Below are 15,065 nucleotides of genomic sequence, written 5' to 3'. Positions count from 1 at the left end.
AACTTTTTGTTCCAAATAGCAAGAGGCTCGGGGGCTACACTCAGTGAGTGCACTTTTTCTTCAAAAAAGCGCACGTCACCAAAAGACTTCCTCAACGCAGACCACCTCAAGACATTACGACAAAAAGAACCCGGAATGAGCCATATTCGAGTTCTTTTTGATAAAACTTCAACAAACAATCAGATCAACTTCAAGACAAGATCCTCCAGCTCCTTGTTCCAAATAGCAAGAGGCTCGGGGGCTACAACCAGATGGATGTACTTTTTCTTCAAAAAGCACTCACCACTCGAAGATCCCAAGAAGCGCTACAAGGTTTCACTCCAGAGAGCACTCGGATGACGTTTGTTCCTACTCAACAAGACCTGAAGGAGCAAAACGAGACTTTCAGAGCTCAACCATGAAGTGCTCAGGGGCTTGTTGATGTGGGACCCACAGGATACCCCACAAGAGAAAGAGAAGATCTAGTCCAACTAGGATTCTTCCCATGTGATCTTAGTAGTAGTACTATCCAGTAATCCTACTAGGATCTCTCATTGTAAACCGACTAGGACTCTGGCCTCCTCACTATATAAAGGAGGGCAGGGCTCCTGGGGAAGAGAAGAACAATTGGACAAAACAACACTTTACAATCAATCCAACGCAAAGGCTAACGCCGACTGGATGTAGGGTTATTACTCGATCCATGATCGAGGGCCTGAACCAGGATAAATCGACTGTCTCTTGCGTTAACCATCGAGTTCAGCATACACCGAAGCCCGAACATACTGCCCTGGGTACTCCCATGGCAGGCTATCGGTGGTAAAACATCGACAGTGATGCTAGTGGAGTTGGCATTTGGGGTGTTTTGATGTAAGATGGTAAACCCATTGCTTACTTTAGTGAAAAATTGCATGGTCCTATTCTGAATTATTCCACATATAATAAGGAATTGTATGCACTTGTCCATTCTTTAGAGGCGTGGCATCATTATTTGTGGCCTAAAGAATTTATTATTCATTCTGATCATGAATCGCTCAATGAGGCGCATCAACATCGTGAGATTAATCATTCATCTGCAATTTGGTTGTTTTCTTTCTTGTTCTTGCTTGTGTTCTTTGTTGCGCAGGCAGGGATTAGCCTTCTTAGCGAGGTCAACCAGGTCCGTGTCTCAGTTAACAACCAGAGGAGTTGTGGTGCAAAGATTGCAGGGTTCGATCTTTCGATCTAAAACTGAATCGGTGTGTCATTCTCCGCCACAACGATAGTTACCTCTACCTGACAGAAGATCAGGAACCCCATCCCCATTAGGTATTTTCTCCGTCCCATGAAAAGGTGAGCCGACTAGGATAGGCATTCTGGCCGCCGGCCCTACACAACCGTTTGGTCTACCGGTGGTAGTAAATTCAGCGTGAGTTATTTCTCCATTTCCCAACTACCCACAACACAGTTGCATCACCGTTTTACTTCCACTTCTCCCTCTTCAAGGTTGGTGCATTGTTTGTCTCTCGCAATTTGTGTGAGCCATTGCATGCCTCGTGCCGTGCCGCCACTAGATCCAAAGGCAAGGGTAATGCTTTCGCAGTTCACTGATGGATCTTTGTCGGATTCTTTTTCTGTTTAGTGATCTCATTACTAAGGAAGCTCTCATCCTACTGCACACTAATGATCGCATTATTTTCAAAATGGAGGCGGCCCCCAACAACAGGAATACACTGGCCAGCCTCACAGAGGATGTTGTTCTAGAGATCCTCCACCGCCTCCCTACTCGCTCCTTGTTCTGCTACAAATGTGTCTGTCACTCTTGGAATGGCCTCATCTCCCACAACCACAAAGTGCTGCCCCAGACTGTGGTTGGCTTCATCTATGACAGCGAGAGAGGCGAGCCAAACTTCACCAGCATCCCCAGTGAATGCCCCAACTTGTCCTTCTTGCCCTACCCCATTGACAAAGTAGCTGTCTTAGATTGCTGCAATGGTCTTGTCCTATGCTTGTGCGTTGAAGCTGCTAGATCCCGCTATGTCGTCTACAATCCGGCAACCAAGAATTTGTGGGTACTACCGCCTAGCATCCATGCTATTGTTCAGGCTCGATTGGGATTCGATCCGATAGCCTCCCTGCACTTCCATATGATTGAATTTGTGGAGGAGGAGGACGCTGAGTGCCTAGGTGTGCATATCTACTCATCTCAAACTGCAGCATGGATCTATAAGGAATCTGAATGGGGCCAGGACATTGATGATGTGATACGTTCAAGATTAGCAAGTGTGTTTCTTAATGGTTGTCTGCACATTATGGCATACTCTCTGATACTTGTTGTGGATATGGAGGGAAAGACATGGAGGAAAAATTCCTAGGCCTCATGGTACTCTATCCTCCATCCATCAAGCTCAGGGTTACTTGTATGTATGTACTATTGGTGGTGTTGGTGGTCATAATATGTCCCAGCTTTCAGTCTGGATCCTTGAAAACTATGCTACTAATAAATGGACATTGAAGCATACTGTCAGCACACTGAATGTGTTAGGAAGGACTAATATTAAATTTGGTTACGTGGATTATGATTCGGACTACACAACGATTATAGTTCACCTAGAATGGAATTTGATCTTCTTTGATGGGGTGAAAAGAAGAATCATCGCTTATGACATGGATCGAAGAAAAGTTAATGTCATCCCTGCTAGTGTGGACCGTAGCTATGGTAGTCTTATCACGGTTCATGAGCATACCTTACTTTCTTCCTTATGTTCCCTTGTTCTTGTTCTTGGAGTCATTAGGGGAGCAGTGAATAAAGCTTCATTTGATGTATCTCTATGTCACGACATGTTCAAATGGACCAATGTTGTTTAATTGTCTATGGCCATGTTAATTTCGTCTAGGATGGATGTTGTCATTATTGTAGCTAAACTAGTGTGCCATCTTTGTTGTGTTTGCAAATTGGTTCGTTTCTCTGGCGCGAACAGTACGTTATGGTGGTGTTTATAGCTCCTGTCGTTGTTTCATATGGCGATTAAGCATTAGTCTGACAATGCCCTACTCTGAGAGGAGGAAGGCCTGCGTGACAATGAAGAAGGAAGACACACTGTACTACAATGCACCCACGTTATAGATGCACCTCATTGAGTACTGTTATAGATGAGGAAGAAAATGTGGAAGGGAATCAAATGTGTCCGTGCCGTCTTCCCTACTCCGTCACATGTGTAACTCGCGTGGGTGGCCGTGGATGTCATGGACCTTGACTATTGCCTTCCCCACTGGTGTCATATCATACGCTTGAGTACATGTCAGTTTTAGATGAGGATGGAATGTGGCAGGGAATCAAATGTGCCAGGGAACGTGATGAGGTCAACCAAGGGCTCACGTGGCGTCATAGATGGAGCTACGATGTGTGGACGGCGGTGAGCTAGAGGGTTGGAGAGGTGGAGCAGAGTGATTGATGTACGTTGATTTAGGAGGAGGCGGGAGAGGAGGCCGAGCGGGGGCTAAATACCCTCTGCGAAGTGGCATGGGAACTCACAACTAGCCGCGTGGTGCAGTCAATTTTCTCCATCTAACTTCCAACACCGTTCCATGAGAAGTGTGCTCCATTAAGATCATGTGGGAAATGTGGCCTATTTTGTACTTAATCTAACATTTTTCTAGTTACAATCGGGTAGAATGAGTGACGATTTACAATCGGGTAGAACGAGTGACGCCCTCAACCAGGCAGCAGTCGCCGCCATTCGCGATGATAGTGGCGTGGTGTCTCCTGGAACATCTTCATAGGACCCAACACCGTTCCATGAGAAGTGTGCTCCATTAAGATTGCGTGGGAAATGTGGCCTATTTTGTACTTAATCTAACATTTTTCTAGTTACAATCGGGTAGAACGAGTGACGATTTACAATCGGGTAGAACGAGTGACGCCCTCAACCAGGCAGCAGTCACTGCCATTCGCGATGATAGTGGCGTGGTGTCTCCTGGAACATCTTCATAGGACCCATTCACCACCACCAGTTGCCTTCACCGCTGCCTGCATACGGTCTAGATGGTAACACTTTCGTCAATTTCTTAGCCCGCGCGTGGACTCCCACGCATTTTTACAAAGTTGGGCACAATTTTCATTCCTGCGTCTAAAAGGGTTGCTTACAAAGCACGCTCCCCACCCTGTGTCTTTCTCCTCAGCCATAGCTTTTGTTCCTCATCGTCGCTGCTTGCTCCCCAGTGCTGAACTACGTGACCGCCCCTACTCAGCGGGGTGCAAGCCACCACTCACCGCCGACAAGCTAGTACCCCATGGTGGTATGCCTCACCGCAGGGCCCACACAGATCCACCAATGACTAGCCTACTACTCATCACCGCCGTGGCCGCCAATCCCACAAGATCTAAAGGCAATGGTAATTCTTTCGTACTTCCCTCCATCTTTCTTGGATTTTTATTCCCCTCTTCACTCGATCCAATCTCCGCATGCGCTCCTTCTCTGATTCAGGCAATAGCGCAACCGCTTCCATTGTCGGCCCCACTCCACTAGATCCTAGTCACGAACTAAAGATGGAGGAGGAGCCCCCCAACAAGAGGAACAAAGTGGCTGTCCTCATAGACCATGTCTTCATCCTCATCCTCCAATGCCTCACCGTCCGCACCTTGTGCAGCTACAAGTGTGTTTGTCACTCGTGGAGCCATCTCTGAATCTGTGTACCTTAAGGAGTTGTCCTAGATTTTCGCCAGATTCTTCTATCGTGGCTGGAAAGGCAAATGCAAGTTCACTAGCATCAACGGTGAATACCCCTCCTTGACCTTCTTGCCCTTCCTCATTGAGGATGTTGTGATCTTAGATTGCTACCGCAGGCTCATCCTATGCTGGCGCGTTGGGTTTCGCTATGTTGTTAGTAATCTGGTGACTAACAAATGGTTGTTACTGCTGGATAATAACCGTTCTTTTGGTTCAGCTCGCTTGGGGTTCGATCTGATAGTCTCCTCGCACTTCGATGTGATTGAATATGGGAAGAAGAGGGTCAGTGAGTTCGTAGGTGTGAGCATCTACTCATCTAAGAGTGCAGCATGGATGTTTAAGGAATCTGAATGAGACGAGGGCGTTGTACGCACATATTCGACAAGTGTGTTTCTTAATAGTTTTATGCACTGGCTGGAGTTGTCCTAGATAGCTGTTGTTGATATGCAAGGAAAGACATGGAGGAAAATTCGTAGGCCACGTAGTGAAGCAATCTCCATCCATGAAGCTCAGGGTCAGTTGTGTGTATGTACTGCTAGTATGTTTAGGAAGTATCAGCTTTCATTCTGGGTCCTAGAAGACTATGGTACCGATAACTGGACACTAAAGCATACAGTGACCACACTGGAGATATTTAGATGGGACAATATTCAATTTGGTTACAATGTTTGCGATGCGGACTACAGAGTGATTGCAGTTCATCTAGAATGGAATTTGATTTTCCTTGTTGGCGAGGATAAAAATTTGATCGCATATGACATGAACCTCAGAAAAGTTTTTGTCCTTCCTACCCAGGTCGTGTGGTATCGTAGACCTACCTGGAGGCTACATCCGGAGGGACCTCACTATCTTCCTTATGTTACCTTCTTCATGGAGTCAGTAGAAGTGCAGTAAAGTTGCATATGCTGTTCTTTCTTCAGGTAGAGAGTTGTTTTGATTCTATATACAGTTCAATTTTGCCTTGGTAACTAAAGCAATTGTATGTTGAATATTATTAATGCTACTGCTTTGTGCAGGTTGTGGAGTCTGAGTGCTTTTGAATGATTTTCCTGCAATGGCTGAGGGAGGAAGAAGAGGGGTTCCATGGTGCACTGGCTACCAAGCTGAAGGAAGCTTTGCCTTGCAAGCAGGAGTGTCAATCTGAAGGAGCGGAGCACATCTACCTTGTTTTCATTATGTAAGTCTGTAGGGAGTGGAACCTTTATTCTCCTATCTATGTACCGCTTGTGTTAATTCTTGAGTTGACACAGTTGTTATGTTAGTGTCGCTTCTTATTATAAAAAGTACTCTTCGTTGTGGACATGATGAATGGTGTGTAATGATTATATCTGTATGGTGTATGTTTAGTAAGTTATTAAGGCCTATCTGAATTAGTAAATAAATTGTGAAAACTAGATGCAATTCTGTTACCGTCGGATGTAAGGGCCGTTGTCTGTTTTGTCATCACTGTCGTAACACTTGCTGTTGGTGAAGCAGACAGACAACACCACTGCTATTTGTCTCATGCGGTAGGGGTCAATAGTGTATCACCGCCTAATCGTACTACAATGCGACGGTGACCATTACCAATGACTAGACGGTTCATACGCTGAAGTGACGGTGATGTCCACCTTGACACAGACGCGTCGAGCGCCAAAGCGATGGTGAACACACACTGCACACAATCGGGTCGTTGTGCAAGGCGACTGTGATCCTTATCATTGGTCAAAACGGCGGTGTTTGTGTACACCCACACAGGCGGGTCGTGGTACAACGCGACAGAAACAACAACCTGATCACGGACGGATCATAAGCCAACACGGTGGTGTTAGTGTACACCAACATAGCCGGGTCGTGCTCCAATGCGATGGAAACAACGACTTGATCACGGACGGATCATAAGCCAACATGGCGGTGTTAGTGTATATCAACACAGCCGGGTCGTGCTCCAATGCGACGGAAGTAAGGACCTTATCACAGACGGATCACAAGCCAATACGGCGGTGTTAGTGTACACCGCAGTCGGTCTTAGATAGTGATGGTGAGGGCTATCATCATCATTGCCGATAGTTTACTGCTGAGGCCAAAATTGAACTATGATGAGGGTTACGACGTAGCTGTAAAATGTCGAGTGTAGTAGTGTTCTCTTAAGTCTTAGTCCATGTAGGATTTGTGTCACCATAAAACATTAAGATATATAATGATGAAATGGCATACGAAGAATCATGCAAGCTCAATCAATAGGTTGAAATAGATTTTAATCTTTGATAGTGTAGGTATGATGTATTATCATGACGGGTGCAACATTTAATGTGGTAATGCTTAAACTAAACAAACCCTTGTACCGTATTAACTTGAGAGAAGTACTTGTCAGAACACTTACATACGGTGGTTTTAATTTGGACCTTGTTTTTAGATGGGGTGGAACCCTCCGAGTAGGCTTTCCGTAGATTCCAAAGTCATTGATATCTGAAATCGGAGTCAAAAGTTGGTTGTTAAAAAAAACTCAGATCGACGAGGAGTATGACAGCCCCCGGACATTGTGTTGAGAAAATCCCCAAACCCCTACCTCACCTATACAGAGTGGCACCGCAACACCCGTGAGACTGGACTAGCCTTAGTCCTATGTTTTGATATGGGACAGATAAGAGGATTTTTTTGCGCCTACGCCCAGCAAAACGCGCCTCATGGGGCTCAAACCTGGGTCGCCACGGTGCAACGCGGCGCTGCTAGCCAGTCGGTCTAGTGGCCGCTTGCATGAAAAGTTGGTTGTTTTAGCCGACTTCTTCTAGAAGTGCTAAGAAATTTTGGGTTTTTGAATTCCAGGGCCAATTTATGGACCGAGTGCTCAGGCTAATTTAATTTCTTTGTTTGAAAATTCTTTGTTGGCCAGATTCCGAGCCAGTGCAAAAAAGTGATTGGACGATTAGTTTTAGGGGTTGGGTACGTATATGCCCTCAACCCATCTCTTAGAGATCATTCTGACCATGAAAACACAGCTCTCTAAAGGCCAAAGAAGCTATCCCCTTACCCTTTTGGCCCCATTCGCTTGGCATCTAGATAGTCGGGTTGTGAGGACTATTTAATTCTTGAGGCATCTAGATAGTCGGGTTGAGAGATTGGCTGATTAAGAACAAGAAAGAACAATCTCATCCTCGAGCTCTTGTGGATTTTATCAATCATTTGGTGAATCATGTGTTAATGTTAGAGGTGAAGCCTCCTAATAGTTAGGCGTTGCCCCGTGCACCCAAAGTTGTGGATAGCTGCATGGAGTTTGCAAAGGTTTGGATTTCACCTCTGCAAGTGAAGAAATCAAGGTAGTGAAGGCAAAGGTCGATATTTGTTGGTCCTTCAGCGAGGATAAGTTGTTCAATTCTCAAAATGTATATTGAAGACCATGTGTTTCATAAGACCCCGTTTAGATCCTTGGAATTGAATTTATTTTAATAATCATAATTTAGACACATATTAATTAAGCTAATATGATTGTATATGGATTATATTTATATATTATTGTTGGCTATACGAGAGAGATACTTATGTGTTGTATTTCTACCGTAGGGGAGCGAGTTGAAGAGCGTGTTAACATGTTGCAAAGTAGAAACATAGCATGTTGATCTATAGAAATCAATTCCCATCTCCCACCCTATGAATTTGAGGTAGACTTATATGGGAACTTTGAAAAGTGGTGGAATGTCAAATTCCAAGCCAAATAGCTTAATTTATTAAGTACTCCCTCCGTTCCAAATTATAAGTCTCTTTGACTTTTTTGATACATCCATTTTGCTATGCATCTAGATAAATAATATATCTAGGTACATAGCAAAATGGATGAACCAAAAAAGTTAAGCGACTTATAATTTGGAACGGAGGGAGTAGATTTCAATTCCTCCAATTAAAAGGTTCCAAAAAGCTCCTAATAGATTTATAATTTAGAATAGAGGAGTAGACTAGAATTCGAATGCAGGAGGCCATCATTTCTGAATGTTTCTTTATCTATAAAGTAATAATTCATATAATCGTTTCGAAATCATAGAAAATACAATTTAGGCTAAAAATCACTGAATCAATAAAAATACTCTAAGAAAATTCCGCTAATATTTTTATCTTTAAAGTTTTTGTCATTTGAATCCCAATAAGGTTCCAGCAGGATTTAGGAAATTGGCAAAACCGGAACAGATGTTCTACCCTTTCACAAGAATCGTTGCAGAGAACACAATCAAAGGACCGAAGCTGCATATTCTTTCTTCTCAGAATTTTTCCAGTACTGAGCCTATCTTGTGCAAGCAACCAAAATATTGTGCCAAACAGGGTTACATGCTGTCATGTTTAGTGTTTCAAGCTTCCAGCACAGTAACCTCTTGTACAACTAAGAAAATGAGTAGTCCCTCGTTCAATAATTTGGAACAGTAGCCAGCTACAAAATAAGTTATTCTATAGCCACCTCCATTTACGATAATTTTATATACTAATTTACGATAATGTTAATACATATTTATAACACATGGGGATATTTACCATAACGTAATTAAACCACTTAGTAAGGAGTTACTGTAATCTCGTAAATTAACATAGTAATTATTGTAACTCAAAGTGGCTATAGAATAAGTTATTTTGTATCTAGCTATAGAGTAGTGGTTATATATATATATATATATATATATATATATATATATATATATATATATATATATATATTAGTCGCTAAAGAATACCATATTCTGTTGCCGGACCAAAACTTGCGAACTCGAGACCCACCGCAACTCCTGAGCGAGATTGGCTTTGACTCGGGTGGTCCCCCATCCTAATGCATCCATGCATTCATTTAATCCCGAGATTTTTCTCTTTTCTTTCACCGGCCACGAGAACACCAGGTTCGCCGCCCAAGAACGCAGCCACGAAAACACGTTTTGCTTCTTCCTGCTGGAGACGTTCCACCACACGGGACACTGCGACGGCGTCCATCTGATCCTTCCCCGACCGGCGGTGCGCATCATCCTCGTGGGATTCCGACGACCGCCGGCGGCCCTGCCACGGCGACCTGGCCCCTCGGCGACGTGACCAGCGGCGGCCCTGCTCCCCCGCGCTGCGACCGGCGGCAGCCTCGCTCGCCGTGAAGACGACGCCGGGCTCGGACGGCCCCTCCCTGTCTTCTCTCGTCATCTCCGGCGCGGCACCTTCTCCGTGGCCTGTGCGCGTCCTCTTCGTCGACTCAGAACCTGACCTGGCCACGATGTGATGCATCAGCCTAGTCGTTGGTGGCTCATCGGCCGGACCTGAGGCGAATCGTCTTTGTCGATGCCCGTCGTAAGTGGATGACAGCTCTGTGATAGACTGCGTCCTCTCCTTCGGTGAGTGTGACATCTCCTGTTTATTTGTTGATCGGAATCCTTCTCCTATTTATTTGTTGATCCGAATCCGTGAGTATTAAACTGTATTTTTTCCCTATGCCTCGGCTTGATTTATCTCTACATTCAAATAATTTGTATGGATTTCTCTAATTATCAAACTGCATTGTTGTTCATCTAATTATAGATTCTGATTTTTCCACAATTTTTTTCTAGAAGATGCTATTAGCCTCATGATCTTGCTAAAAGTTTTATCTTCATTTTTTCCCTAAATCTAGGTGCATTGATCCTGGCTTCCAGCTTCAGTGATTGTGGATGGTACTGCATCAAAGATTCATCAATTCAGAAGACCTCCTGTTCGCTTGTTTTATAATCCCTACTTTTTCAGGGAACGAACAATATTTTTCTCTCACTATAAATCAGCCAACAGTACTTTCAGTCATGGCTTATCAGCCAACATGGACCTGATTATATGAATGAAACAAGAAACAATATAGTCTGTAATTGTCGAAGCGGTTTGGTACCATTTTGTGATGTTGAGATATGATTCCGCCCTGTACAAGCTGGTGCTATACAGTATGTACCATTTGAAATATCGTAACTGTCTTATGGTAAAATGGTCTCAATACTATAGTAACTACTTATCATGAACCATTTGACTCTCATGTAATTCTCGTATCAAGAAACTTGAATTCTCGTAATTATTTCATGGTAAACCTTTGTCCAAGTTACAATATAGTATAGTTCTAGACTTCATTCATTCTCGTAACTGGCCAACTAGTTACATGGAACAACCAGAACCTAAACAAAGTAACTCATCATGTAATTGTCATATGAAGCCAACTCGAATTCTCGTAATTATTTCGGTTCTTGTAATTCACATTCAAGTTTCATTCTCGTAAATTACACTAAATTCTCGTAAATCATAATTGTCAAATTCACAAGGATAGCAAGGCATAGATTCTAGTAAATCACAATCAATGGTATATATTTTCTAGTAAATCATTTACTTTTTTTTGAACATAGTAAATCATTTACTGAATACGATAGGTTTGTATTTGCTTTTAGTATTCTCGTAATACTTGCATGCATGGCACCAGCTGTACTAGTACACCAGCTTTGAGTACACGCTTTGCATGCATGGCAATGGCACCGTGTGAAGGCGTGAAAATAATTATTCCAAATATCCAGCGTCATTAATTACTGCAATTACCTGCAGCGTTGATCCGGCATGCATGCAGCTGGAAAGGAAAGCAGTAACGCTTTGGGGCTGGCCGGCTGGATCGGATGGGCATCTGGTGCGCTCGGTTGGCCTGGCTACACAATAAACTATTCTATAGCCAGCTTACAAAGTATACTGTATACTATATATATATATATATATATATATATATATATATATAGAGTATATGTATATGTGTGTGTGTGTGAGTGTGACAGAAACAGGAGTGTCCAAGAGCACATGACGCCAAGCAACGTGGACCAACAGTTACTCCAGTCAGCAAGCGGCCGTCCGGAATCCAACTTTTCCACCTGGCATGTCGTATAGAACCTCGATGGTTCGCTGAGAAACGCTTCCGATGACACCAGTGTATTCGTCCCCTGTAGACGACCAGAACGCGAGGCAGCCATCCAGGACCCCGGAAGAGGCGTCGAGGTGGACGGTGGCGCCGCCCCTGAATGTCAGCGACACGGTCGGCACGGTGACATTATCGTAGCCCGTGAAATTGTAGCACGTACGTGTCGAGGCCTCCCACTGGCGGCGCGAGCGGGTACTCCGCCATGGCGCTCCGGAACACAGTTCGCAGCGCCTCGTAGGCCGTCTCCTGAAGCAGCGATATCATCGTGCCCGAATCCGTGATCACGCCCTCCCGGAACACGGCCGGAGGGATGTCAAGCGGCTGCCCTCCGACGCTGATGCCAGCGAGCATCAGCTGGTAGAACCACGGCTGCTCGTCCATGGTGAGCAGCGGAGTGCACACGAAGCGCGAAGTGTCGTTGGACGCGCCGAGGTACAGGAACTCCGTAGAGCTGCCCGTCGGCGGGAGGCAATGCGAGAACACGCCGCCGCCGTGCGGCGCGGACGCCTGCCACGCGAGCGACTGCAGCAGGCGGCCAAGGCCTAGCACGCCGTCGGCCATGTCGAACTTGCCCTTCTGGTCGTGGCCGCAGCCAAAGTGAAAGCTCTCGACGACAGCTCCGGGACCGAGCGTCAACGCGTCGCTGCTGTACACCGCGGTCGGGGTCGCGCCGCTCCCGTAGTGAAGCTGGTAGGCGCAGTCCCAGTAGCCGGTGCAGCCATCGCCGTCGATACCGGCGGCCAGGTCCCTGCAGTCCTGTGAGTCGCAGGGAACAGGGGAGTAGGAGGAAGAGGTGCGGGGTTCGGACAGAGGGAGCCTCTGGGGATAACACTGGCTGGAGTTGCACGGATTGCACTGCACCCATGCCAGTGAGCTGCCGGTGTCTATGATGAGGGTCATGCGGCACGGCCGGCGTGCCCAAGCCCACGGTGGCAACGTACTGCTGCGAGTCTTAGGATGAACCCAGCTGTGTCGGCACGCTCACCGCGCCATTGTCCAGCAGTCTCTTGCTCCTTGACCTTGAGACCCTCCTGATGACGTACTCCGTGCGCTCACGATCTCGGCGAAGCATTTCGCCGCGAGACAGCTCTTGTTTGGCCTGAACTGGCGAACACGGCCCGTTCCGGTGCGCTAGTGGCACAGAGACGCGGTTTGCGTGTGGATTCCCTGCATGCAAAGAGGACGGACATTCGATTGGTGTCAGAAATCTGGGCATTTGCACACTGTTTGATCGATGCAATACAATACCTTTTGGTGTAGAACACGATGCTTCTGATGATGACTGTACGAAGGCTGTCGGCACTACGGTAAATTTGCGTTGCTGATGACCTGCAGCTACTGCAAGGGCAATACAACCGTAACTGCATACTACTAGCAGGGATAAGTGCAGAGAAGAAGCCATGGCGTGGGATTGGTTGACGACTAGTGATGCTTATGATTCGTCGATGAGTGAGTTAAATTGGAGATGGGAACGAGCTCATGAGGAACATCAAGAAGAGCTCAAGGCTTGGTCCATCGCTTGCAAGTGCAGTGCCAAAATAATGTGACAAAACAACCGTGGCCCTTTCTACTTGTGGGAACATGACCTATTCAATATGTCTGCTTCTGTCGTGCATCTGATTTCCATATATGCGTATGATTCATCGCATCGTATTGCTGCCAAATGTATGGCATAGCCAACCATATGCCCAGTGAGATTTTCCTTTTATGATAAGCCTGGTTGCCACAATCTGAATTCAGGAAGTCCTTATTAGTGTGTATTGCCATATTTTCTTATTATTAGTCATCAAATTGCACCAGAGAGCAAGATTGAGCCATGTCACGTTATCCCTACGAATACCATGATGAGGTTTCAATCTCAGACGTCTAATGCAAATCTGACATCCAACAGTGAAACACGTCATATGGTTCATATATATTATGAGTATACACCCCTATGGACATGTAATCCATTTCCACTTTTTTTTTTTGGGTATGTGAACCCCTGTTAGGATTTATGACACTACTAAAGAATTGGACATCACTGTCGGCCTCATCACAGCCGGATTTATGAGAACCGGCGCTGCCGGTTCTAAGCTTGAAAATGAGAAAATGATTATGGCTGGGCTAAAACCGATAGTAAAGGACCACGTCACAGTCGGTTTGTGGCTTGCACCGGCAGTGGGTTGGCGATCACTTATCACTGTCGGTTCTAACCAAGAGCCGACAGTGATTTGGTGCTATCACTGTCGGTTCTAGCCAAAGACCGACGGTGATAAAATGACAGTACAAAAAGCTGGCGCCGTCCTCTCCTTCCTCCTCTCTTTCATCCCGAGCACAGAGGCACGTGTTTGGGCGCTCCCTCTATTGTTGCGGCTGCTCTTCACCGTGAAACTAGCTCTTGGATATGGAAGAATGGCTTGACCTTTTTGCTTTAAGGTTAGTAACAAGCATCCACTCCTTTGATTTTGTTGCCTAATTAGCGTTGTTTTGATGGTTACATTGCTTGATTCTCATTCTAGTTCTTTCTCCATTCTAAGAGCACTTTTTCGATTGGACTTTGTGCAAGGCTTCCAAGCAAATTATGGTAAATCCATCGTCCACAAAGTTGGTGTCTATGAACACATTTAAATTCCTAGCTAATTATTACATGGTGGTCAAGATCATTGTTAGTATGTGATGCTATAATTAGTTCTTAGGAGTAGAGTAGATTCTTTTACAATTTTGGTGTGCAAATTAATCCATGTGTCACCTACCAACACATTGTTTGGCGCTACATTGTTGTTCATGGTCATGTCTCTAATTTTAATCTTTTTTTAAAAATTTGTGTCTCCATTTTTATCTGGCATTGAGTAGAATATTTGTTCTTTATTATTGTGCAATAATTGTTTTTATGGAGCTACGATTTTCAATTTATATAGCCGCGACTACCAATTTCAATTTTCTAATAATTAGTGTACAATAATGTTTTCCAAAAATAGTGTGACTAAATTAAATAAGTGTAGAATAAATGGTACTTTTGAGTTAGAATTGTTATTCATGAACCTCAACTTCTTATTAGTTTCTCTGTAATTACTATCTCAATATTTTTTTGTGCAGAGATGGATCGAGAGTGGATGCATCTATCCTGAATGAATAAACCGTACATGCATGGCGTCAGCCAGTTTATCACCAATGCCAAATCTCATGCTGGGAATGGGAACCATATCCTCTGCTCATGCAAATATTGCATGAATCACCAATGCCAAATCTCATGCTGGGAGTGGGAACCATGTCCTCTGCTCATGCAAATATTGCATGAATGAAAGAAAATGGGCTCAAATTGAGTCTATACGATCACACTTGATTACCAGGGGGTTCATGCCAAACTATATGATATGGGCTATGCATGGCAAGGTTGGTGTGAATGGTCCGTACGAAAACGATGATGATATGGCCATGATTGATGTAACCCTCAATGACGCTGATGAGGAACCCGGTGTCAACACGGA

General features: G+C 44.9%; 2 protein-coding genes across 2 annotated transcripts; one reads left to right on the top strand and one right to left on the bottom strand.

Moving 5' to 3' along the window:
* The first annotated feature begins 1,661 nt into the window (after positions 1–1,661).
* On the top strand, positions 1,662–2,333 carry LOC136523949 (F-box protein At5g07610-like). The gene has a single exon (XM_066517458.1). It carries the CDS (start codon positions 1,662–1,664, stop codon positions 2,331–2,333), a length of 672 nt encoding a protein of 223 aa, XP_066373555.1.
* Positions 2,334–11,513: 9,180 nt separating this feature from the next.
* LOC136523948 (aspartyl protease family protein At5g10770-like) lies at positions 11,514–12,495 on the bottom strand. Its single transcript, XM_066517457.1, has 2 exons — positions 11,756–12,495; positions 11,514–11,691 (listed from the first exon to the last, which is right to left on the bottom strand). Exons 1-2 carry the CDS (start codon positions 12,493–12,495, stop codon positions 11,514–11,516), a joined length of 918 nt encoding a protein of 305 aa, XP_066373554.1.
* Between the last annotated feature and the right edge of the window lie 2,570 nt (positions 12,496–15,065).

Source organism: Miscanthus floridulus, chromosome 18, assembly GCF_019320115.1.
Source record: "Miscanthus floridulus cultivar M001 chromosome 18, ASM1932011v1, whole genome shotgun sequence".
Classification (NCBI taxonomy): domain Eukaryota; kingdom Viridiplantae; phylum Streptophyta; class Magnoliopsida; order Poales; family Poaceae; genus Miscanthus; species Miscanthus floridulus.
This window is presented reverse-complemented; position numbering and strand designations above follow the sequence as displayed.